Below are 25,548 nucleotides of genomic sequence, written 5' to 3' on the forward strand. Positions count from 1 at the left end.
CACCAGGTCATCTAGTGCAACCCCCAGCACAATGCAGGAATTTCACAACTACCTCCCCCCACAAAAAAAAACCACACAAGGTTGGAAGAGACCACAAGGGCCTTTAAAATGCCTATTCACGGTCCCGATGCAAAAGGAAAAATTCCACCCCCCCACACACTCGTCTGCTCCTTTGCTCCTTCATTGGCACTGGCAATGGTCGTTTTCATAGCTAAGCCGCCATTTGTTATTTTTCTTGGTTCCTTCAGTAAATGCTTCAGTGCGGGGGCGGAGCAAACACCAAAGGTCGGGTTAAAGGGGCTCTTAAGAAATGTGAAACAGGTATGCGCCGGCTTCGCAGTCACTTCCTGAATGATGGTTCAGCGTGAAAAACTCAAAAAAATATGCGGGGAACTTCAGCCTGGAACACTCTGTTAATTACCAAGCATAAATAGCCTTAAAGTATTGGTGTCCTCATCTAGAGACTTGGCCAGCACCAGTGAGAGCTAGTTTTGAAGTTCAGGATAGAGTTTGGATGCCGAGTGTCGGAATGAACACAGAGGTAAAACACTGCTAGAGTAACATGTGCTTCTTGGTTTCCAATTCGATTTGGGGAATCCATTGATAACCCTGCTGGGCAGATTCAATCTTGCTTCTATCAACAAAAAAGGTAGATTGCTATGGTGGGTGGGACCACCCATGACTGCAGGTTTTGTTTTGGTTGACCTTAATAGGAAGGTATGGCATGGATTATTATTTTTTTATTATTTTGTGTGGACCAATTCAACAGGTTACAATTTTTTTTAAAGGACTAATGGTTATAATTGTTCTTGTTCCATCTATCTTTCAAACCAGCTGGAATGCACGGTTACCTCAAGATAGAAGAATGTGGAAATTCAGATATATTAACAAAGAAATTATCCTATAAAGAACTGCGAATGATTAAAGATTGGGAATATTTCATTGCTGCAGAAGAAGTCATCTGGGATTATGCTCCACAAATTCCTGAGAGTATCGATAGGTAACTTGGTGGAAGTGTGAAGTGTTTTGTAAGCTGAGGGTGTAGTGAGCCTGGTGCCCATGGATTGTTGCAACCTAAATGTAAGAGCCCTGTGGCGCAGAGTGGTAAGCTGCAGTATTGCAGTCCAAGCTCTGCTCATGACCTGAGTTCGATCCCAATGGAAGTTGGTTTCAGGTAGCCAGCTCAAGGTTGATTCAGCCTTCCATCCTTCCGAGGTCGGTAAAATGAGTACCCAGCTTGCTGGGGGTTAAGGGAAGATGACTGGGGAAGGCACTGGCAAACCACCCCGCAAACAAATCTGCCTAGTAAACGTTGGGATGTGACGTCACCCCATGGGTCAGGAATGACCCGGTGCTTGCACAGGGGACCTTTACCTTTTTAAATGCCCAGAGGTTGGTGAGGTGGATTGAGAAGGTATTAGATTAGTGGCATATCTTTGGCAAACTTTGTAAATCAGCATTGTTTATTATTGTGAATTAGCCTCCTGCTCTTCAATTCCTCTCTCTTCTAACAAGAATCTCAGTTTCTATATAAATTAGTCAGGCATGATTCACATGTAGCAAACCATAGTTTATCATTACAGGGATGCACCTTGGAAATCCTTGGGCTTGCGCATTCCTCCCTGCTCCTCCCCTTGCATGAGGCTTGGACATTAATACTTTACAATTCCATAGTGAACTGTAGTTTGTTATTACAGCTAGACTAAAAACGGTGGTTTTGTTCTCCAAACCAGAATTAAAACATGGCCTGGAATCTTGGCTTGAAGGCAAGAGGACAAACTACAGTTGGTTTTGCAATTTAGACAAAACGACAGACTATGATTTGCTTTAGTAATGACTACCTTCCAAGCTGTGTGAACATGGAGGGGGAAGAAGGAAGCAGAGACAGGGAGGAGGAAGTGCTTGAGCCTGAAGATTGTGAAGATTCATTCCTGTAACAAACTGTGAATTGTGTGTCCTCTTCATGACAGGATCAAAGAGGAACAGAAGGGCAGGCTATGTCGCATGCCTGGTGGAACTACATTAAAAAAAATTCTGAAGTGACATTTGTCCAAAGCACCAAAGTGGTAGTTTTCTTTTCCTAGGAACTCTCCATCACCTTTGTACATCTGATTCACTTTTGTTCATATGTACCCCTGAACAGTCTCTGTGTATCCCCCAGCTTCTTGTTGCAGTGTTTTAATATTTCTGGAACCCAGCAGGAGCGGGGAGCAGTTGTGGAGAGTAGTATACACGATTTCAACATTTCAGCTTCCAAAGATGTCTTTTCATTTTTTTTTTTAAAGTTGGGCTTATTAAATATGTTTGTGTGCAATGTTTTGTTTCTCCCTCAGTCCCCACCCAACAGCAAGAGTCATTTGTAGCACCATCCTAAGTAGAGTTACACCCTTCTAAGGCCGACTTCAATTGACTTAGAAGGGTGTTGGCTAAGTGGTTATGCAACAGAGCTGCACAAACTGATCAAAGAGTAGAGAAAGCTATATTCAGGAATTAACATACTTGATAGTGAAGCGTACAGATAGAGACCAATTCCTAGCTACATCACTAGCTGAGAGAGAGAGTTGTGGAACTTCTGAGAAGAAACAGGATATTGCTCTAAGAGTAGCAATCTGGAGAAAGACAAGGAATGATACTTAGCAGGAAAGAAGGTGCTACTCTTACTATCCTATCTAACTGGACTTTCCTCTTGCTGGCCTATGAATGGTTCATCTTTTCTTCTTTTTGTACACCAGATATTGCTTACTCTGACACCCCATCTCAAGGTCTATGTACAAAGTCCACAAGATTCATCTTCTTCCATAGACTTTCAGACTTTTTTTGAGAAAGTGGCTTGGTGAGGGTATTGTCAGTCATGTCTTCTGTAGGACAGTATTGTAGCTCAGCAAGCCTTTCTTCTTGCATGTATTTTACTATGTAATGTTTCATATCTATGTGCTTTGTTCTTGAATTGATCTCCTTCTGTGCAAGGTTTATATGCCCATGGTTGTCTTCAAAGAGTTGTACTGGTTTGGGTTTGTCTCTGTCAAAGTCTTGCATCAGTTGCACTATCTACTTAAGTTGTCTGCATATCCTGATCTGGAATTTGCTTTCCTGCAGCTCTCAGTTGTTGAGCTACATTCAGCATCTCATCCCAGTGATTTCTTAAGTTATTCTTCTTTCATGCTTAAACCGTACAAGTGTCTTTGAAGACACATCTGATACTTTAAGGAAAATTTGACATGTAGTCTTTGTAATTCTTCCCACACCTCTTTGGCTGTTTGCATATTAATGACCCTTAATAGCTGATGATGTATTAGATCCAACACCATGGCTGATCTTGCCTTACCGTTTGCAGGGTGCCGAACTGCTTGGCTCTCAGCTCCATTGGCTGGCAGTCTGGTCTAAGTAAACATCCCACAGGTCTCTCACAATTTAAATGGGCGTTCATTCTTTCTGTCCAAATTTGATTATTGTTCTCCGGGAGCCTATCTATCCAATAGCCATGCTGTGCACCATAGGAGGTTGCCATCTTTGATCTTTTGTCTCATCTCGCTGGCGCTTTAAGAGCCTCTGGCGATTTTCTACCTTTAATCAGATGCGTATAACCTAGGCCCGCAGAACCCTGTTGGCAGAATGATTATGCAAGAGAGCTGCACAAAGTGATCAAAGCGTAGAGAAAGCTTTATTCGAGAATTAACATACTTGATAATGAAGACCAGAGATAGAGACAGGTTCCTAGCTACATCACTAGCTGCGAGAGACAGAGTGAGAGGAAGAGAGATGTGAGTTGAAGCAGGATATTGCTGTAAGAGTAGCAGTCTAGAGACAGACAAGGAATGACACTTATCAGGAAAGAAAGTGCTGATCTCACTATCCTAACTGGCTTTCCTCTTGCTTCCCCCTGCATGGTTCTTCTTTTCTTTTTGTACACTAGACATTGTTTACTCCAACAGGGTATAGCTCTGCTTAGGATGGAGCTGCTGGTGTAGGAGAACCTCATGTAGGATTACTTTTGTGGCATTGCACCATTATTGGCTAATGCAGAATATGTCATCCATTTGTAGAAACTGGCATCTTCATATGGATAAGCTGTGCAGAATATTCAGAATCCTGATGCAGTCTGCTGGGACAGTCAGAGACTATATCCTGCGACTTGATCACTCATACAGAATAACTTTATATTTGCTTTGTATATATCCCCACGGAAGAAGAAGAAGAGTTGTTCTTTATACCCCGATTTTCTGTACCTTTACGAAGTCTCAAACTGGCTTACAATCACCTTCCCTTCCCTACAACAGACACCTTGTGAGGCAGGTGGTGCTGAGAGAGTTCGGAGAGAACTGTGACTAGCCCAAGGTCACCCAGCTGGCTTCATGTGAAGGAGTGGGAAAATCAACCTAGTTCACCAGTGTCCACCGCTCATGTGGAGGAGTGGGGAATCAAACACAGTTCTCCAGATTAGAGTCCACCACTCTTAACCACTACACCATGCTGGCTCATGCACACCCCTTTGCCGAGTTACTATAATGCACATAATCATATGTATTACGTAGATTTGTCAAAAGAGACCTTTTATATACAGGCTTATATCTCTACTGAAGAGACTTTACTGATGCCCCCCTCCCCTTTCCCCGTGTTTCAAGACAATATAGAACTCAGTATCTGGACAATTTTTCAAATCTCATTGGGAAGAAGTACAAAAAGGCCGTTTTCAGACAGTATAAAGATGCCAACTTCAGCAAACATACAGAAAGTACCTGGCCAAAGGACCGTGGGATTTTGGGCCCTGTTGTCAGAGCAGAGGTTCGAGACACAATCCGTGTAAGTACTGAGCACCAGGTTTGCTTTGAAATCCTATTTTATTGACTGCACTAATTCATTGAATTTGTTGTCCTAGTGACTAAAAATTGGTCATTATCCCTGATTTTGCTATGCAGCTTCCTATCTTGGTAGCTCTGTGAACATAACTTTCCTGTTCATCTGTGCATTTCTGTAACCAAATATTTAGGCATTCTATAGGCGCTGTTTTTTACGTAAAGATGGGACTGATCTGAAGCTTATTTAAGGTTGAGGTTGTATTTAATTGGCAAGCAGATTTGAATTGGGTAAACGGGGGGCTTTGTGTGAGCATATATGACCGCTCACTGGCCTCCATTTTTGTTAATTTGATACCAGTAATAAGTACCAAGCTGCAGTACTGCAGTCAAAAGCTCTGCTAATAACCTGAGTTCAATCTTGACGGAAGTCAGTTTCAGGTAGCCGGCTCAAGGGTGACTCAGCCTTCCATCCTTCTGAAGTCGGTAAAATGAATACCCAGCTTGCTGGGGGGGGTAAAGTGTAGATGACTGGGGAAGGCAATGGCAAACCACCCCGTAAACATAGTCTGCCTAGTAAACGTCAGGATGTGACATCACCCCATGGGTCAGTAATGTCCCGGTGCTTGCACAGGGGACTACCTTTACCTTTTTAATAAGTACCAAGAGCCAAAGCAGTAGACATCCCGTACTGCTTTAGTCACTGTGCTTATCTCATACATTTGAGCCTTGCATAGAAATGTCACAGACTGTACCTCTTGCATTTCACTGCCTTTTGACCCCTAGTGTTTCTTTTTCTTCTCTGCCAACATCTGTTTGCCAACTGAGGACAGACATCATACATCTGATGGGCTCTAGACCAGAAAAGCTCACACCACAGTCATCTGCTAGTCTTCAAGGTGTCACAGATACCTATTTGTTTTTAAATAACAAGAGCTCCATCCTCTGGAATCTAAGGGAATAACACCCAAGAGCAATGATACATTCTTTCAGATACAAGGACCAATGTCGAGCTTTTCCTTGAGCATTTGTCTGCAGGGCTTTAAACAGAACTATAGCCCAACCCAGCTCTAAACTCTTATGTCAAGAAATAGCACTGTTGCCATACTGAACTCATCTTTCCCCCCACCTGCATTTTGAAACAGATTGTATTCAAAAATATGGCCAGTCGACCTTACAGCATTTATGTGCATGGAGTAACACTTTCAAAAGAGGCAGAAGGAGCTGTCTATCCTTCAGACTCCAAAGGTCAGTAATTTCATTGTTTGGCCTAGATGCCTCCCCACCTTTTTCACTGTAGAATATTTGTATGTACTGCTGTGGCAGTCCCACCCAGAGGTCCCACTAGTCTCAAAAAATGTCTCTCTTTTCAAGGGTGTATAAAATAACTGTAAAGTAAGTTAATAGATATCAAAGCAGAAGGAGGCAATTAAGGAAGCAATATAGCCCAAGGAGAGAGATCTCTGACTCCACGACTCGCTTGTGGTGTCAGAAGTCATGAAGGATTCTGTGACTTTGAGCGAGTTCACATATTATTACAGAAAAGGAGATGCATTAAAGACTGCAGCCAAGAAATCAGAAGGAGATTGAGACTGGGAAGGGCAGCCATGAAGGAGCTAGAAAAGATTCTTAAGTGTAAGGTTGTGTCACTGGCAACCAAGATCAGGTTAATTCATGCCAAAGTATTCCCTATTACTATGTTCAGTTTCAGTCACCTTTATTGGCATGATCCCTATTACCATGTATGGGTGTGAGAGCTGGACAATGAAGAAAGCTGATAGGAAGAAAGTAGATTCCTTTGAAATGTGGTGTTGGAGGAGAGTGTTACAGATACCGTGGACTGCCAAAAAAACAAACAATTCAGTGGGTTATAGATCAAATCAAGCCTGAACTGACCCTAGAAGCTAAAATGACTAAACTGAGGCTATCGTACTTTGGTCACCTTATGAGAAGACAAGAGTCACTGGAAAAGACCATCATGATAGGAACAGTTGAGGGCAGCAGGAAAAGAGGAAGACCCAACAAGAGATGGATTGACATAAAGGAAGTCAGGGCCTTCAATTTGCAAGTTCTGAGCAAGGCTGTTAAGGATAAGATGTTTTGGAGGACATTGATTCATAGGGTCACCGTGAGTCAGAAGTGACTTGACGGCAGTTAACACACACACACATTAAAGCTGAGTAGAAGGAAAGAGTAGAAAAATCTGCAGTCGAACAAGATTTGCGGGGAGTGATATCACTATACTGACTGTCTTTCATTTGCTTATGTTCTTATTTCCCTTATTGTTTATGTCAGAGAACAGCACACAGGGTAAAATTGTCCAACCAGGAGAAACCTATACATATAAGTGGACTGTACTTGAGACGGATGGACCCACGGAAGAGGATTCTCAGTGTGTCACCAGATTATATCATAGTGCTGTGGATGTGACAAGGGATATCGCCTCTGGACTGATTGGACCCCTTCTGATCTGTAAAGGCAGGGCGCTTAACCAGAAGGGAGTACAGGTACAGTCAAGTATCGCAAGGTCTGAAACAATGAGACAGAGATCCCTGGAATTTAGTCATTGATCTGTTCCTTCTCTGGCTGGAGACAGCAATAGGTGTTAAGTTTGTAGATGGTATGACAGAGGAATCACTGCCCATGGAGACCACCCTAATTTCTTTGGTTCCATGACTCTCTATAGTCAAAGTGGCTCTGTAGGTGTTTGAAATACAACTGGTCATTACCCCCATGAGAGCTTATGCTACAATAAATTGGTTAGCCTTTAGGTGCCATGAACCTTTTGGTTTTTTGCTGCATCAGATCAACGTAGTTACCTGGCTGGAATTAGAAAAGGGATTTTATCACTTCAAGCTTATTGCCATGAACACAAGAACTGGTGCAGTGTAACTTTTGTCCTACTGAGCCAAAACCACAGATTTGTGTACCATTCTGTCTTCTGCTTGAATCAACGTCACTGAAATCCAAGATGGATAGCAATGCTATGACTTTCGAACCGGGGGAGGAGGGAATCTAGTGTAGCAGTGATTCAGCACTACAAGAGAGAACAGTGGCCCGTGGACTCTAGTCATGAGTAAGTGGCTTTCTGGGCAGCCCAGCTCTGTGGATGATGAATTTCCAGCTTCTTTATGGCTATGCAGTGAGTCACAGAGTGAGAACAGATAGTGGCCACATGAAGCTGCCTTATACTGAATCAGACCCTTGGTCCATCAAAGTCAGTATTGTCTACTCAGACAGTCAGCCGCTCTCCAGGGTCTCAGGCAGAGGCCTTTCACATCACCTACTTGCCTAGTCCCTTTAACTGGAGATGACAGGGATTGAAACTGGGACCTTCTGCATGCCAAGCAGATGCTCTACCATTGAGCCACAGCCTTAATGCTACTCCTTGCAAGTGGTTTAAAATCTTCACTCCACCCAGGGGTATCTTTGGATACCTTCTGCCCATCTTTGGGATTCTTTAATGATCAGTCAAGATGAAGTGAAGAGTTCTTCATGCTATCACCAGCTAGAGCATATCTTGGTGTTTTCCAGAATAAGGCTGATGTGGAGCAGCATGCCGTCTTTGCAGTGTTTGATGAAAACAAAAGCTGGTATTTGGAGGACAATATCAAGCAGTACTGCAGCGACCCCTCCACTGTGAAAAGAGATGATCCCAAATTCTACAAGTCTAATGTTATGCACAGTGAGTAGATACCTGAACTAATGTGTCACTAAGCTTATGAGAACCCACACTGTTAATACTGTGTAAATTATTGCAATGTGTTCTTTAAAAAACAACAACCAGATAGTATATTGTAGAAAAGAACAAGAGTCCAGTAGCACCTTAAAGACTAACAAAATTTCTGGCAGGTTATGAACGTTTGTGAGTCACAGCTCACTTCTTCAGATCACTTCTGTGACTCACGAAAGCTCATACACCCTGCCAGACATTTTGTTAGTCTTTAAGGTGCTACTGGACTCTTGCTCTTTTCTATTGCTACAGACTAGCACGACTACCCATTGCAATCTATCTCCAGATAGTATATTGTTTTCCTATTGGTAAGCTTGATGTCTACACTTTAGACCAGCTTCAAAACCACGGTATAAGTTGATCAGAATTGAGTAGGTAGACTGAACGGGTGGGATGCAAGGCTGCTTCAGCCTGCCTGTGAGAGAAATCTTTCGAACCCATCAGAGAGAAAGGTTTAATATAACATACCACACCCTCATTAGCACATTATCTTGATACTTACAGGACAATGATTAGCACATTAGCTTTGATACTTTTTGCAGGACAATGATTCAGCTCAAACCCAACCCCTTTCTGACTATATATTACTCTTCCTACACACTTTCACTGAGAGATACTGTCCTTCAGTGTTACTCCTCTGAAGATGCCTGCCACAGCTGCTGGCGAAACGTCAGGAAAGAAAATACCAAGACCACAGTCACACAGCCAGGATAACCTACAAGAAACAATGAACTCTGACCATGAAAGCCTTCAACAATATTTTTAATATAACCCTGTCTTTCATGCACTGGTATACTACGTGCAGGATGCTTTATATACAGGGAAGTCTCCTGCAAAACCTATAGAATAGATTTTCCATCTCTGTGTGAATTTGAGTCAATGTCATCCTTTTCGTAGTGTAAACAAAGTCAATGTGGGACATGCTGGTGATGAATTAAAGATACTTTTAACTACAGCTTCTCTCTCTCCCCCCCCCCCCACTTTTCAGCTCTCAATGGCTACGCATCTGATAGAACAAATATCTTGGGATTTTGCCAGGATGTCATTGTCGAATGGCATCTCTCCAGTGTAGGCACCCAAGATCAGATAGTGTCTGTACATCTTTCGGGTCACACTTTTTTGAACAAAGGAAAACATCAAGATATATTAAATCTTTTTCCTATGAGTGGTGAATCTGCAACTGTGACTATGAACAATGTTGGTAAGTGACAAGACTGTGCTGCTCACTGTTTGCCCACAGCTGTGTGTTGAGTCAACCTTCAAGATACTATGTTAATTCAAGATAGGTTCTGATGACTAGTCTCTCCCTGTTACTAGAGCAGAACGTAGTAGTAGGTTGGCCAAGCTATTTTCTTCTCCATAGAAATAAAGGTGAAGTCTTGGATTTTGAGTATGGCAATTAGAACAAATTTTGAGTATGGCAATTAGAATTAGTATGGCTGATTTTGTATGGCTGATGTTGTCTGATGAGAGATTCACTTCCACTTTGCACCTCAAGTAATGCTTTTCATCCATATATGTAAACAACAGTAATCCAGGTTTTTGTACAGCTGCAGTGATTTTGAACTACAGATGAGTCTGATGCTCATTAGTATTTTTTTAAAAACCTGTTGCATTCTTATGCTGTGTGCGTCAGATCTTGTGAGGCAGCTCTGTGTCCACTCCTTTGAAAACCAATTTAACTGAAACACGTTTAGGATCGTGATTTTTGGCCAGATGAAACGTTTGCCTGATCTTCATGGCATCTGTGACATTAGTTTACTATGTGAATTGTCCAAATCACACAGGACATTTCCATGCTAGCTCTAACCACCACCCAAAACAGGATCTACTCATGTGCAGATTCTCTACACATGACGGCCCCAGACCAGCAGCCATGATAATCTCCAGAAATTCCATTGAAATGTGAGGTGAGCCTGGAGAGGTTGACTTGCGCATAGTTCTCCACCCAGCTGCGTATCCCATCCATCTCTCCGGCTTCTAGCTCCAAGGCTGTCAATGGACAAAGCTGCCTTATGTTGAGCCAGGCCATCTAGCCCAGTGTCGAGATGCCGAGAAATTTGCTGCAGGTGAACATAACTTGCTCAGACCCACTCAATCACACGTGAGGCAAGCTCTTGACTGGATTGCTGCGATATCACCTTGTGAAATCTTATTACAATGATTGAGTCTCAGTTTTGCTGGTGGGCCTGCTGTCAGATGGAAAGGCAGCATATAAACGATTGAGAAATAAATCAGGGTGCAGCCTAATGGCAAGGGAACCTGCCCTGCAGGATATCCTGGTAAGGTGTGGGGCTGTAGCAGTCCTGATTTCTTATTCTTCTGAAAAGAAAGCTTCAAAGATTGCTCCCATGCTGCATACCTTCCTTCAGTGCACCAGGGCCTGTAGTGTGTTCTCTGATTCCTTTAACATATATTTTATTTCATCCGGCTCCGCAGGGACCTGGGAAGGGCCATAGTTCATGGGCAGAGAATGTGTTTTGGTTACAGAAGCTCCCAGCTCAATCCATGACTTGTTCCCAGCACAATCCACTTGTCCAAAGAAGTCAGCCTTGCTACCTGAAGGCTGGGAACACTCTCTGCTTGAGGCTTGAGAGAGCTGCTGCCAGTCAGGCTAGACAGTACAGATCCAGTTATGCTCAAATACCCAGTGTTTTGGCTCCTGTCCTGTTTGCCAGTCCCATGTAGGGAGCAGATCGATTCAGCAAGCTGTTTGGGTGTGTTTGAATGAATGATGATGGGGAATGATGATGTTATGAAACGTGCTCTTCTCTGGCGTCTTCCTCTAAATGCTACTTTTTAAACGTTCCACAGTGGTTGTGTGGGAAATAGACCCCACTCCAGGTATCCACTTTCTAGCAGCCAGGGTCAGGTAGCGACAGATGATTTTGTCTTGAGAGAGAGAGAGACTTTTCTTCACCCAGGCAGATTGAGAGTCTATGACTTCTGGTTCTTCCAGACAGCAATAGTGAACAGGGCCTTTGTCTACATATCCTAAATTGGGAGAGCCGCTGGGGCCCAGGACTTCTGGCGGGGCCCACTGCCACCAACTCCCTCTGCCTGCACACACCCCCTGCTGCTTGAACACACATTCTTCCCCTGCCTGCTTACTAGTGCTCTGTCACCCACACTCCAAGCTCCATGTGCTGCTCTGTGCTGCCAGAGAAGTGTATGTGGGTGGTCACAGCTGTGGCACAGCTGGCAGCTGTGGTGGCAGCAGTCTCAGGTGCACCCACCACTCAGCACCACCAGGGAAAGGATTTGCAGGTGACTATGACCACAGGTGGTGGGAGAACTTGCAAGCAGACAGGGGAAGGACATACAGGCAGGTGGATGGCAAATAGGTGTGTGGGTGTATGGGGGGGCAGGGGCCCCCTAATCCTGGCCCTGGTGTTGAGTGATAAAGACACTGCAGGATGATGGTGATGTAAACTGTTGTCTTTCTCCCACCCAAATCCTTTAATGGAAGGCTTTTCCTTTAGCTACACTATTCATAAGCTCTGCTAGGTTTGCAATAATATAATGAGATATAATTTTACATCAGTCCTTGCCACCACTACTGCAAGCCACAAAATTCATATTTTTGGTGCCAGACAAAGTCAAACCGTGTGTATATAAGAAAGATATAATGTGTGTTGTTTTGCAGGAACCTGGCTTCTGTCCTCCTGGGGTTCCCGCGAAATGAGCAATGGCATGAGATTGAGGTTTAGGGATGCCAAATGTGAAAGTGATTACACAGAAGACGATGCATTTTATGATGTCTTTGTGCCCCCTGAGATGCTTCCCACACCTGCCGTAGCAACAAGACCGAAAGAAGAAAGAGGCACCATAGCAGAAGACGATGATTACCAAGAAAACTTAGCCACACTTTATGGATTACAAGATGATGAGTATGGGGAAAAGGCAGAGGATGAGAAGGAAGAGGATTACCAAGAAGAATTAGCTTCATTGCTGGGACTTCGAACGTTTAACGGTTCAGCTGCTGTGGAAGAGGAGTATAATCTTACTGCTCTCGCAATGAAAGATGCTTACGGCACCAGTTCTGTGGGGGACTATGACGTACCTGTAACCTTAGATCTGGTGATTACAAATAATAGTGATACTTCACATGATAATGAAATGCTGGAAACTCAAAGTACCACTTCTTACCCCACTGCTGTTCTGTCAAGTCATCCGAATTACTCCTCTTTAACTGCAGAGGCTGTGTTTTCAGATATCATGACAGCAGTTAGCATGTTATCATCTGGAGAAGGCCGAAGCGGTGCTGGAGGGAACGTTACTGCGATCTCAATTTGTTATACCCAAACAAATGGGGCGGAGCCCCTGAGAACTGATGGTGAAGCGCAGAGCAAAGATCCAGCAGAATTATTCGCCGACAAAGAGAATAGCACCATGGTCATATTTTCACAACCCTCTTCAGAGAAGGAAGAAGGCAATGCAGATGGAGAAGACACCTTGGACGGAGAGACAGGGAAAGGAGGTGTGTCAGAGGCAACGTTTTTTGCTGTTAAACAGATGCGTGCTCTGCTCTTTTATGTACAGCAAAAGAGAAATCTCTCTGCTTTGGGCAACACAACTTCAGGTATGACCTTTTTCCCCATCCCTAGAGCAGAAAACACCTCCACCTTAGATAATTCAAAATTTAATTTAAAAACTGATTACATTTCAGATGATTATGAAGAGGATGAGTTTTCTACCCTTTCAACTAATTTAACTTTGGCTGTGGGAGAGGCAGCCGAAAGTGATTATTTTGAACCACTCCCTGTTTCTGAATTAGTGTTGTCAAAAGTTCAGCAAAACGGCAACTCAACTTTGGTTGATGTTTTAGGCCGCTTAGTTCCTACTCTCATTCCACAGGCAGTCAAAGAAAGACCAAAAGTTTCACCTCTCAAAGGACAGAAGTGTCCCTCTAAAAGGACAAATAATGAATGGAATTTTGTCTCTGAGAAAGAGAATTATGAGACAGGAACAGACCTCACTAAGATGGTTGATGACAAGTTTCAGAACAGCTCCAGAAATGCCACACTAGATCCCGAAAATACCATAGTCCCTAGTAAAAAAAAGCAGGAGATGTATAAAGGAGATTCCCAACCTGAACTTGGCCAACAGGAAGCGAGCAGCAAACACGGAGCCCTGACTGAGAAGGAAAATGAAAACTGTACTGTGAGGACATCTAGTACTTTCCTGAAGGCCCGACGAAAAAAGAAAAAGCAACATCAACGTCCCTCAATGACTCCAAGAGGTTTCAAGCCTCCAGTGTCGTCTAAAGTATTCAATGATACCCAAGCCTTCCATAAAGCCAACCATGCTGCGCTACAGAATGAGGCCAATTACACTCTGACACTAAGACAGTTTAAACCTACTGTCAGGATAGGCCTTCCCAATGAAAATGGGGACTATGATGAGATTGACCCAATATACACAGCCAGTGACGAGAGTTCCAGCGAGTCATCGGAATATGACACAGTACACTATGACGACCCCTATACAACAGATTCCCGACTTAACTTTAGTTCAGTGCGCAACCCTGAGGACATAGCTGGGCACTATCTACGTGCTGTTGGTGATGGGTTCAAGAGGACATACTACATTGCTGCTGTAGAAGATGTGTGGGACTACGCAGCGTTTAGAAAAAGGTTCGATTGATTCCCCCCCCCCTTTTACCACTGCCTGATTCCACATCACCGCCTTAACTACTGCAATCTGATAATCCTCGTTCATGTGATATTAATTAACATTCAATGCTATTGAGTTTTGAGCTAGGTAGAAAGGAGGAATAAGTCAGATAAATCGATTGATAGAGAATATGCAATCACTCTTGGATATACTGCAATTGGTCTGGGATTTTCAGGCACTTTGGGAACCAGGTATGCAAGGCTCTTTCAAACTGAGAAAGTGCATCTGGACAATAATGAATCAAGATTTGAATCAAATCATGTCCATTCTTTATTACAGTTAATATAATTAATCTGACTGATAATTTCTGTTTTTAAAACAATTGGAAATGTTTGGAATGGATCATTATTCTTGTGCCTTGCTGTCTGGTTAGTTTCCCAGACTTCAGGAGGGTCAGGGAGGTGGCTGGCTGGTTGACCAACCAGAAGAGTTTGCTGGAGGTTCCCACCTAAAAGATTTCTGCCAATATGACAAATGCCATGCTCAGTTGGGGCAGAACAATTGGCCACTGGCAGGGATTGCGGGGGGGGGGGGGTTGGGTTGCCAGCTCCAGGTTGGGAAGCTCCTGGAGATTTGGGGGTGGAGTCTGGGAAAGAGAGGGCCACCAGTGGGGTACAATGCCATCGAGTACACCCTCCAAAGCACCCATTTTCTCCAGGGGAACTGATCTCTGTAGTCTGGAGATGAGCTGTAATGCCAGGGGATCCCTAGGTCCCACCTCGAGGCTGGCATCCCTAAACCACTGGTGACCCTTCTGGTAACCCCTTATTCTTGTGCAAGTGGAATATGGGCTCCTAGAGGTTGTTCTTGTTCATGAGAACGAAGGGACAAAGTTTGACCAATTCATTCTGTAGGATCCACACACATTTTGTTCATGTCATATCATATGATATTTTGTTCAGGAGGATCCTCTGACCTTGGGAAAGAACTTTGGGGGAGGGGCACAGGAGGCTGCTTGGCAAAAAGGAAAGGAGGAAAATCATCTTCAATTTGTGGAAGGCTGGACATTTTTATAAACATTTGAAATTTCTTAGCTAAAGTATTTACTTCTTCTGAGTGCATCGTTGACTTTGGGCAGGATTCAAAGAACGGTGTAATTACTTTTCTATGGCTAACTTATCATTTGTGCTTGTATTTTTAAAGAACAGCACTGCGTGCTACATTACAAGCTGCTTTTCAAACTTTTGAGGTTTGTGATATATTATGGAGGCATGTTGTTTAGGAGGAAAAGTCAGACTTTATAAAGAGCTGAACTAAAGCTCTCCGGCACATACAAAACAGCTCACTGAATTCTGTCCAATAAACCTAATGAAATTTGTGAACTAAATGTTAGAGTTGATGCATGTCACTTATGCTTTGCTCCTGGCGTGACTTCATAATTTCCCAGACCAAATCTCCAGGGAATTGCTTACTATACACTTTAGCCATAAGAAAATAATTGTTTGGTTTGGTTGTTTATTAATGCTCCATGTCCTCAGCACAGCGAAAAGTGGCTCAGCTGGCGCAGTGTACAAAAAGGTGGTTTTCCGAGGTTATCAAGACAGTGCTTTCAGAACGCCTGTGGTTAGAAGGGAGTATGAAGATCACCTGGGCATCCTTGGTCCCATAATTAGAGCTGAAGTAGGTGACGTCATCCTGGTAAGTCCATTTTACTTTTGGGTAAGGGGGGAAGTTAATAAAGGGTAAATTGTGTCATCTGGGAAAGGATGGATTTCCTTGTAGCTTGTGCATGAAGCATCACCAAAACATTTTGTATCTTGTGGTTAAATTCTAGAATGGAAATGTATATATATGGTACAATAACAAAATTATATCAGAAGCCTGAATTACTTTGAATCCAACTGGAAATCACATGAATATGCTTTTAGGGGGTCGGATCCAAAAAAACCTGTGAGTGGAAGGAATACAGTCGCTAGAAAGTGCAAGAATTTGTGCGGTGCCATAGTAGGTTCCATAGCAGTTCTTTTGCTTCTGCAAGATACCGTGCAAATGAAAACACAATCTGAGATCTAGCAGCCCCAGAATAAGTTGTTACAATTATAATCTGATGTTGACAGATTAATCTATTTGCTATCAGATAAGGACCCATATATTTCCCAAAGAATGGCACTGTATGGCCTGGCAGCCAAGAAAATCAGGGCGAAGCACATAATGAAAGGTGGTAAAGCTGGATAGAGCCGAAAGGGCTATTTTAATTTTTAATTTTGTATTCTTTTAATGATCCTGGTTTTGTATATTTTAACCTGTTGCTTTACAGTTTTAGATTGTAATGGCCTATGGCCTTATACAATAAACTTGGCTTGACTACTGAGATCTAGATTCACTTATATTACACAATGGTGTAGTGTAAAACTAGTTCCTTGAACATAAATGTATTTATTTATTTATTTACTTCATTTATACTCCATTTTTCTCCCCAGTGGGGACCCCAAGTGGCTCCTCTTGTCCATTTTACCCTCACAACAACCTTGTGAGGTAGGTTAAGATGACAGTGTTAACAAGGTAACCCAGGAAGCTCCTATGGCAGAATGGAGATTTGAACCTTGTTCTCAGAGATCCTAGTCTGACACTCCAACCACAACACCACACTGCAGAAGGGTGCCTCTGATCCACCCAGCACAATGATTCAGGATCTACTAGTGGTGTAGATGACTTAGAAGAACATTGAACAGGGCAGGAAGGAAGGGAAGAAGAAAAAGAGAGAACAGCTGTTGGAGTGGCTCAGCTAATCTGTAATCAAAGAGACCCATTTCTGAACTGTGGGGAAGAAGCAAGTTTCTTTTCTGTCTTGGTAGCCCATCTCTTGAATGTGTCAAATAGGGATGAATGAAATTTCTACTGACACCAATAGGATTATGGTACTATCCATAAGATTTAGGACTGAGGGGCACCTCACTAATTAATAGGAAATTACAAAAAGTAACAGGAAAAATTAACAGGAACTGTTAAGCAACTTGGGTGCTGTCAGAAAACAGGTAGGAACTACCATTGATTATTTTCTTTGGAACAGCAACTGTCTGAGAGGACATGACCTATGCTCAAGTCAATCTGTTCAGCCAGCTGGCTGTGCACATCCCACAATGTTTTTGTATGTTTTTGTATGTGTATTTTATCTTTGGTTTTAATTGTTTTAATGATGTGTGTGTTTTTGTTGCTTTTAATGGTTTTTAAGATGTGGTTTTATTATGTATGTTTTCAATCTGTTAGTTGCCTTGGTGGCCCTGATGAGTACGATTGCCAACCTCCAGGTACTAGCTGGAGGTCTCCTGCTATTACAATTGATCTCCAGCCCACAGAGATCAGTTCACCTGGAGAAAATGGCCACTTTGGAAATTGGGCTGTATGGCATTGAAGTCCCTCCCTTCCCCAAACCCTCCCCTCCTCAGGCTCTGCCCCAAAAATCTCCTGCCAGTGGCAAAGAGGGATCTGGCAACCCTACTGATGAGGAAAGAAAGGCGGGGTATAAACTTTGTAACTAAATACATTCTTCTCCTTCAGTTGCTGGGTCAACATTCCAAATGAGAAGGGACTCTTCTGTAGAAACCACCATCTAAACTGAACTATTGTGGGCTCAGGTCATAAGATCTGTACCCAGAGCAACGCCACAATTTTTAGAAGCAATTTTGGGAGGGGTGCTTCTTCATTGCTGATAATAACTGTCTCTTCAACTCTCTAGGTTCATTTCAAAAATCTGGCCTCCAGACCATATTCTCTTCATGCCCATGGACTTTCTTATGAGAAATCTTCTGAAGGCAGAAGCTATGATGATCAGTCTCCAGAATGGTTCAGGAAAGATGATGCCATCCAGCCGAATGGCACCTATACCTATGTCTGGCATGTAACCCAACAATCGGGTCCTACACAAGATGGGAAAGTTTGTAGGTCCTGGGTCTATTACTCTGCTGTAAACCCAGTAAGACAATCATGTAGATTGCTCAGAATAAGACAGTAAATGCTTTGTTCAACCTTGACCAAGTATTTCCTTTTCCTATTTAATACACAGTTTGCTTTGTCGATATAACTTGCATTTGAGATTCTCCTGTGTGTGATTCCTGTATTATAACTTTCATTAACTTTGTTCATGAATCTTTGCACCAAAATGAATCAAAATGAAATTGTTAAAAATAAATCACTTTTGAGACTAGCAATTTGTCTTCATTACAAACTAATTTGCAGGTCCGCTTTCCTATCAATAATGTTTTGTTTTGTTTTTGCAGGGAAAAGATATACACTCTGGCTTGATTGGGCCAATTTTGATCTGTAACAAAGGAATGCTTGACAACAAGCCGACAGATATGCGGGAATTTGTTCTGCTGTTTATGGTCTTTGATGAAAAAAAGAGCTGGTACTTCAATAAGCAGGCCAAGAAGACATGTGCAGATGGAACTGCTGATGCTGAAAGGTGTCACACATATCCTGGTATAGATGCATACCTTTGTCTTCTGTAACGGTGGCAAAAAAATAACTTAGCCTTTAACAGCAGAAAAAAGACATTGCAACATGTTAATATTTTGTGTACACAAACCACTTGCATGTGATTTTTGTGTGCCGTCACTTATGCTCCAAAATAACAGTAATTTTGCAAACGCAGATCCCCGTTTGCTCTCCTGTGTCATCACAACCACTCCCAATGTTAACTCATATCTTGCACCAACATCAAACTGGTTTGGTCATTTCTTACTTTATTTTTCTTGTTAGATTTTTAAGCATGTCTGTATTCACGAGCGGAGTGAATATAGACAGTGGTAAGCTGCAGTACTGCAGTAAAAAGCTCTGCTCATGACCTGAGTTCGATCCCGACGGGAGTCAGTTTCAGATAGCAGGTTCAAGGTTAGCAGCCTTCCATCCTTCCGAGGTCGGTAAAATGAGCACCCAGCTTGCTGGGGGTAAAGTGTAGGCGACTGGGGAAGGCAACGGCAAACCACCCCATAAACAAAGTCTGCCTAGTAAATGCCGGGATGTGATGTCACCCCATGAGTCAGGAATGACCCAGTGCTTGCACAGGGAACTACCTTTACCTTTACTCATGAATATAATACACTTTTTATTAAAACAAAAAAAAAGTTTTGTTTAAATTTATTCCATTTTAGGTTTACACAGTTTTAAACAATAAACATACATACCAATACATAGCAAGCAATGAAAAAACTGAATATCTAATATCAGTAGAAATATCTATAGTTTAAGGCACCGAGACAAAGAGGACAAGGGGAAAATACACAATGCTGATTCCTCCAATTCAAATGCGTATCCATCCTGAACGTGCTTACTTTTCATACCTTTAAGACACCTTTCATTACATTTGTAAGCATTACCATACCCCTTCAGTAATTCCTAACTAAGAAATTCCTTTCCCAAAGGTAAAAACTGTATTACTTTGGAATACATCAAGTAAAATCTGTCTTATAGGGGGAAATGTTTTAACATATATGAAAACAGTGGTTCTTGTAGGTTATCCGGGCTGTGTGACCGTGGTCTTGGTATTTTCTTTCCTGACGTTTCGCCAGCAGCTGTGGCAGGCATCTTCAGAGGAGTAACACTGAAGGTCTCTCCTTCAGTGTTACTCCTCTGAAGATGCCTGCCGCAGCTGCTGGCGAAATGTTAGGAAAGAAAATACCAAGACCACGGTCACCAGCCCGGATAACCTACAAGAACCACTGAACTCTGACCATGAAAGCCTTCGACAATATATATGAAAACAATTATGCAAGATGCTTTTCAACCCTATATTTGGTTAAAAAAATAGCAAGCTGTAAGTAGGATATAAACTGTGGGCTTCAGGAAGGGAAAGGATTCATATTAAGTTTAACGGAAAGCACTTTTCAGCCAGTTAATGGTTTTGAAATGCATCTTTAAAGGTTAATAATAATTCATTATGCAATGGCCGTCACAAATCAGGGAATGTGATGTCTATTTGGAAAGTACAAAATGCTAAAAATAGCAGAACAGTACAACAGTCAAGCCCAATTTTCACTCTGTTAATACTGTTTTTCACTAGAACAACTAATACTGTATAGAACTCAGTGCATGAAATTGGAGCTTACTGTTTTGGGATTTGGTCCAGGACATCATGCTTGAATCCTGCGTACCGCCAGCAGAAAGTTCTGGCAGAAGTCTGTTTCCCCTTTCCCCAGCAACCCCTTGCATGCATTGAAAAGGTGATGCTGAAAATTGGGGGACATACATGGACAAAAAGCCATACGACATGGGAGGCTGCAATGAGGAGGAGGAAGCAGTTTTCCCTGAACACACATAAAGTTGTTGGATCTTCAGTATATAGTCACAATATTTCTATTTATCTGCTTTCTGCTATGAAGATAATATTTTAATTAAAACACTGAGTTGCAAAAGTCAGTGCCTTCAAGTTTTCAGTGTTTACAGGCAATTGCAGTGATACACGTTTATCAAGATATATGATTGCCACAGGATGTACTATATTTACTTGTAATTTATTTTATTGTTGCTGAAATGTTTCCTTTCAGCTATTAATGGGCTCCAGTACCAACTGCCAGGTTTGCGGATGTATAAGGATGAGGTGGTTCACTGGCATCTGCTGAACACGGGAGGGCCAAAAGACATTCATGTTGTGCATTTTCACGGTCAGACATTCACAGAACAGGGAATGGAAGATCATCAGCTTGGAGTCTACCCACTTCTTCCTGGTAAATCCAATCGACGTATTGAAGTAAATGCTGTTGTATGGAAGGCTAGAATAAATTCAGTCAGTTCTAACTATATGAAACAGTATGAGCGGACTGTCAGCTTATTGCAACAACAGTGGGTTTTGCTTCCTTCACTAGCCCTCTCTGTTGCATTGGCAACCCGTCTTCTCTTTTCTGTTATCAAGTTTCTTCATCTGTGCATTATGGGAATGCCAATTATCCTTTTGTTGAAAGGCTGTGTTAATCTCAGACAACATAACTAGCATTATGTAATTTTGTTGATTAGGAATAAAGACCTTGTTTTTGTAATATTCACATGTACAAAAGCTCACACACACCCTAGAGAATATCAAAAGAATGAAACACCCTTCTTCGCGCTCCTCCCTCTCCCCTTTCACGCCCTCAACATTGTCTTCAACATTTCTTCTTTTAGATCGTAAGCTCTTAGCAGACAGGGACCTATCTGTTTTTTGCTTATGAAACTCTTAAAGTGCTATAAGAACATAAGAAAAGCTATGCTGAATAAGACCAAAGCCTATCAAGTCCAGCAGTTCATTCCCACAGTGGCCAACTAGGTGCTTCCAGGAAGCCCACAAGCAAGATGACTGCAGCAGCATTATCCTGCCTCAGATTTGGGGGAGGGGGGTGTCTCTTTTGTAGGCAATGACTAGACCCATGCCTGCTAGGCTTCTGCACTGTGGTCACATCATGAGTCCTTCAACCATATAAACAAATACTTTCTCCTTTCAAGGGTCATTCCGCACTGTTGAAATGAAGCCATCGAAAGCCGCTGTGTGGCTTTTGGACACAGAGGTTGGTGAATATCAGCAAGCTGGAATGCAGACTGCTTTTCTTATTGTCGATAAAGGTAACAGAGGTTAACACATAAATTTCATTGCACAGTTGAGAAACACTGAACTATCTCAAGGATATGTGAATTTCTGTTCTCCCCACTTTCCTAAACCCCCTAATTATGCACCCAGAATGAATGAGACAGCAGAGGGCAAGGAGGGACTAGCATGTTTTAGTTGGTAGTCTTTAGACCAGAGATTCAGTGATGGAAATTAAGAAGCTACACAATGAAGAGAAGTGCTTCCAAGAAACTGAGGATCTATTTGCATACAGCAGACTATAAGGATGTCACAATTGCAGGGCCAGCCTACTAATGGCTTTAAATGCACGGCAGTCTCTGACATTGGCCTCCTTCCTATTTCTCTTGGCAACGTTTTATTAAAGCAGATACAAGACATGACATTGTTGTCCTTAGTGTCCTACATAGGGTCCTTTGCAGGTGGCAGCCAATAAATAGATAACACTGAGTGCAGCGAGGTCATGTTGATATAATGTTTGTTATAAAAAAAATGGCAGTCAATGATATAGAATAACACATTGGCTTGGATTCTGCCTAGAATTTCCATGGACTCAAAGGGGATGGAGGTTCTTTCCCTCCTCCTATGGTAGACCTCTGATTACCCCCAAGATATCCCTGCCCCCTGGGAGCTGCACTGGGGCTGTCACAGGAGAGTGGAAATTGCCTCCTTTGAACTTGTGGAAATTCTAGGCCAGGAGTGTCAAACATAAGGCCCGTGGGTCAGATACGGCCCATTGAGAGCTTTTATCCAGCCTGCGAGCCAACTGAGGCAGCCACCCCCCCCCTTCACTCTCCATCTGGGCTGGTGAGGCATGGCCTGGCCAGACTAAGTGACATTTATGTCATATCTGGCCCTCGTAATAATTGTGTTTGACACCCCTGATGTAAGCTACTTTGGGTCCTCATTGGGGAGAAAAGCAATTTATGTTTCAAATGTATCTTGTGTACACGTCTTCCTGTAGGAACTGCACAGGTAAGGTTCTCCGTGGAGTTTTGTGTTCAAATGATTATTTGAGATACCCCCTCCTTTATTTCATAAAATAAGGAACAAGGTTCCCAAGCCCTAGAGATTTGGCTAGTAAAATGTCTGTGATCCTTCTCTACAGAATGCAAGTTACCCTTGGGTCTGGCAAGTGGCATTATACAAGATTCACAAATAAGTGCTTCTGATCACAAAAGTAAGTTGAATGTCACAACTACGGAATGTCAAATAGGATGTTGAATATGTCTACCTGTGTCTTTGATTTTCTTCTGGTTTTCATTGCTCTTCTGATTGTTGTTGCTTTCATAGTGCTTGCGACTGCTGTGAAATTGCTCTGAATGCCGTTTTCAATCTGCTGTTTGTTGTCATTTATAGCGTTGCTTTAGCTTTTGATTTTTGATGCTGCAAGCCAGCTCAAATGTTTTAAATGGAGAAGTAGGAAATAAATAGTTTCAATAAATCAATGTCCATGACACCACATGACAGTACTTAAGGAACACCTCTGCAGAGTTTATTCAGCATGGCTGAATATTTTCACTTCCAAGTTTTCACTGTGGTTGGCATAAATTGTCTTCCAGAATTCTAGAACTGACAAAGCAAAAGACATTAATTAGCAAACATACAGTGTGGCATAAAAAATTCAGCAGGGTATATATGTGAACACATCCTCAATTGCAATCAAGAATATTTTTTTATTCTTGCCATGGATTCAGAATGTCTATTTCTCGTGAAATGCCAATCAGTCAATTTCAAGTCCTTGATTTCCTCTAAAACAGAAGCAGGGATGTGAAAAGATCACAGCGTGTCTCTTTTCTTTTATTCTTACAACTGCCCTCCCTTCTTTTTGCCCCTACTTAGGTTACTGGGAACCAAAGTTGGCGAGATTAGACAATACGGGGAAATACAATGCTTGGAGCACCGAGAAGAAGGAAAATGGTTCCTGGATCCAGGTATGATTTGGGCTGTGTTTGCATTGCAGGCTATTCTAGATTTTCTATAGCATTGATTTGAGCAATTTACATTTTATTCACCTGGGGGCATACATAATGCACATTTTTATATCATAGGTACTAGCTGGGTTGAAGCCAAAGGGATAAATACACTCCTGGGCACACTGAAATAGTTTTAGTAGGGACAGAGTATTTATTTATTTTGTGCATTTTATATCACCACCTTCCCTCAAGGAGCTTAGAGTGGCACACATCATTCTCCCTTCCTCCAGCTCATCCTCACAACAACCCTGTGAGGTAGGAAAGGCTGAGAGAGAGAGTGACTGGCCCAAGGTCACCCAATGATCTTCTGTAGCAGCGTGGAGAATTGAACCTGGGTCTCCCAGGTGTCAACAAAAAAAGTTTGAGAGGGTAGCTGTGTTGGACTGCAGTCGAACAGCTAGATTTGAGTCCAGTAGCACCTTAGAGAACAAGATTTTCAGGGTATAAGCTTTCAAAAGTCAAAGCTCCCTTTGTCAGTGCGGTTACTCATGATCATGACAGATTAATTCCAACTGTAACAGATGCAGTAGATCAACTATTCACTCGTTAATACATTTTCAGGCTGCATAACTGTTACATGGTTGGATCCATATGCTACTCCAGTAATGTCTGAAGGACAGAATCAGTTGGAATGTCCAATGTTTATATCAGCATGGGCCATGTGAACATTACCTCATCTGGGCCTCTAGGGCCAGTGCAGTTTACAGCCCAAGGGATTGTGCAAACTCTGTGAAATGGGATCTTTGATGGTGGTTTGGGATGTTGAGGGATAGTGGTGGTGGTGGATGTATGAGAGGGGTAGGGCCTACACGAGATCTGACAAACCAAAGCGTACAGAGCCCGTCAGCCACATATGGTGGTCCACCACCACCGGCTCCTCAGTAAACTCCTGCCCGCTTGTGACTGAAAAACAGGGTGGCTGGGGTTGTGAAGGAACTGGCAGGCCACAGAACAAGGCTGATGGTGTTTGGGGTGGGATGTCACAAGCTGTGTGGAATGTGGGCACGAGGCAGAGCCCTGGCCGAGAGATGTCCTGTGATCTCTTCCAGCCCTAAGATTTTGCAATATGTTAGATAAAGATCTGCATCGTGATTATGGAGGCTTTCCCCCATCTTTTCATGCCCTGTGACTATGATACAAAGAACTATTTTTAAGATATTTCTGGGAGGTACCATCCTGCGTACGCGTTGACTTTTGCTCCTTCGAACAAGAATGAACGAGGAACCAGGAACATTTTGACGTAGCGAAGACTGGTGTGCTATTCTTAATAAATGGTTTGATTACTGTAATCACGGATAATTCTAACAAAGAAATTGACTACTGGGGTAGTCAGCTCTTAGGGCCAAACTGATAGGATGGAATCTACAAGTGTTTATTCACATCTCTGCTCATTCGTGTGTGTGTGTGAGTAAAGTGTCGTCCAGTTGCAGCCGACTTATGGTGACCCCTTATGGGGCTTTCAAGGCAGGAGAGTAACAGAGGTGGTTTGCCATTGCCTTCCTCTGCATAGCAACCCTGGTATTCCTTGGTGGTCTCCCATCCAAATACTTGTCAGACCTTGCTCTCTCAGTCTGTAGTAAAGGCTCTTGACCTGAGTTAGGCCAGCATTTGGCTGGATGTCAAGACCTTGGTTCTCATGCCTGTTAACACTATGTACAGTTTCGCCTGTCCGGTTTTCTCTGGCAGTGCAGATGCCAAGCTGCTGTTTAGTCTTTCCTCCTGGGAACTCCTTATCTCGGAGCTGCTTCGCCATTGTTTACTTCCAGAGCCTGCATTGCTTTTAATACATGTAACCTGCCAAGGATTCCTCATTACAAGCCTTACCTGTTGTAGACAGTT

General features: G+C 42.7%; 1 protein-coding gene across 1 annotated transcript in view; it reads left to right on the forward strand.

Annotated features, from left to right (window-relative positions):
• The window catches only part of F5 (coagulation factor V), a 49,711-nt gene that overhangs the window by 18,423 nt on the left and 5,740 nt on the right, over positions 1 to 25,548 (forward strand). Inside the window, exons 7-20 of the mRNA XM_056858464.1 lie at positions 835 to 1,000; positions 4,623 to 4,800; positions 5,939 to 6,041; positions 7,089 to 7,300; positions 8,328 to 8,478; positions 9,515 to 9,727; positions 12,173 to 14,162; positions 15,681 to 15,840; positions 17,879 to 18,115; positions 18,420 to 18,621; positions 20,685 to 20,864; positions 21,616 to 21,732; positions 22,842 to 22,913; positions 23,576 to 23,667. Coding sequence (XP_056714442.1) covers positions 835 to 1,000; positions 4,623 to 4,800; positions 5,939 to 6,041; positions 7,089 to 7,300; positions 8,328 to 8,478; positions 9,515 to 9,727; positions 12,173 to 14,162; positions 15,681 to 15,840; positions 17,879 to 18,115; positions 18,420 to 18,621; positions 20,685 to 20,864; positions 21,616 to 21,732; positions 22,842 to 22,913; positions 23,576 to 23,667 — 4,073 coding nt within the window. The remainder of the gene's footprint in view (positions 1 to 834; positions 1,001 to 4,622; positions 4,801 to 5,938; positions 6,042 to 7,088; positions 7,301 to 8,327; positions 8,479 to 9,514; positions 9,728 to 12,172; positions 14,163 to 15,680; positions 15,841 to 17,878; positions 18,116 to 18,419; positions 18,622 to 20,684; positions 20,865 to 21,615; positions 21,733 to 22,841; positions 22,914 to 23,575; positions 23,668 to 25,548) is intronic.

The sequence above is a fragment of the Euleptes europaea genome, chromosome 12 (assembly GCF_029931775.1).
Source record: "Euleptes europaea isolate rEulEur1 chromosome 12, rEulEur1.hap1, whole genome shotgun sequence".
Taxonomy (NCBI): Eukaryota; Metazoa; Chordata; class Lepidosauria; order Squamata; family Sphaerodactylidae; genus Euleptes; species Euleptes europaea.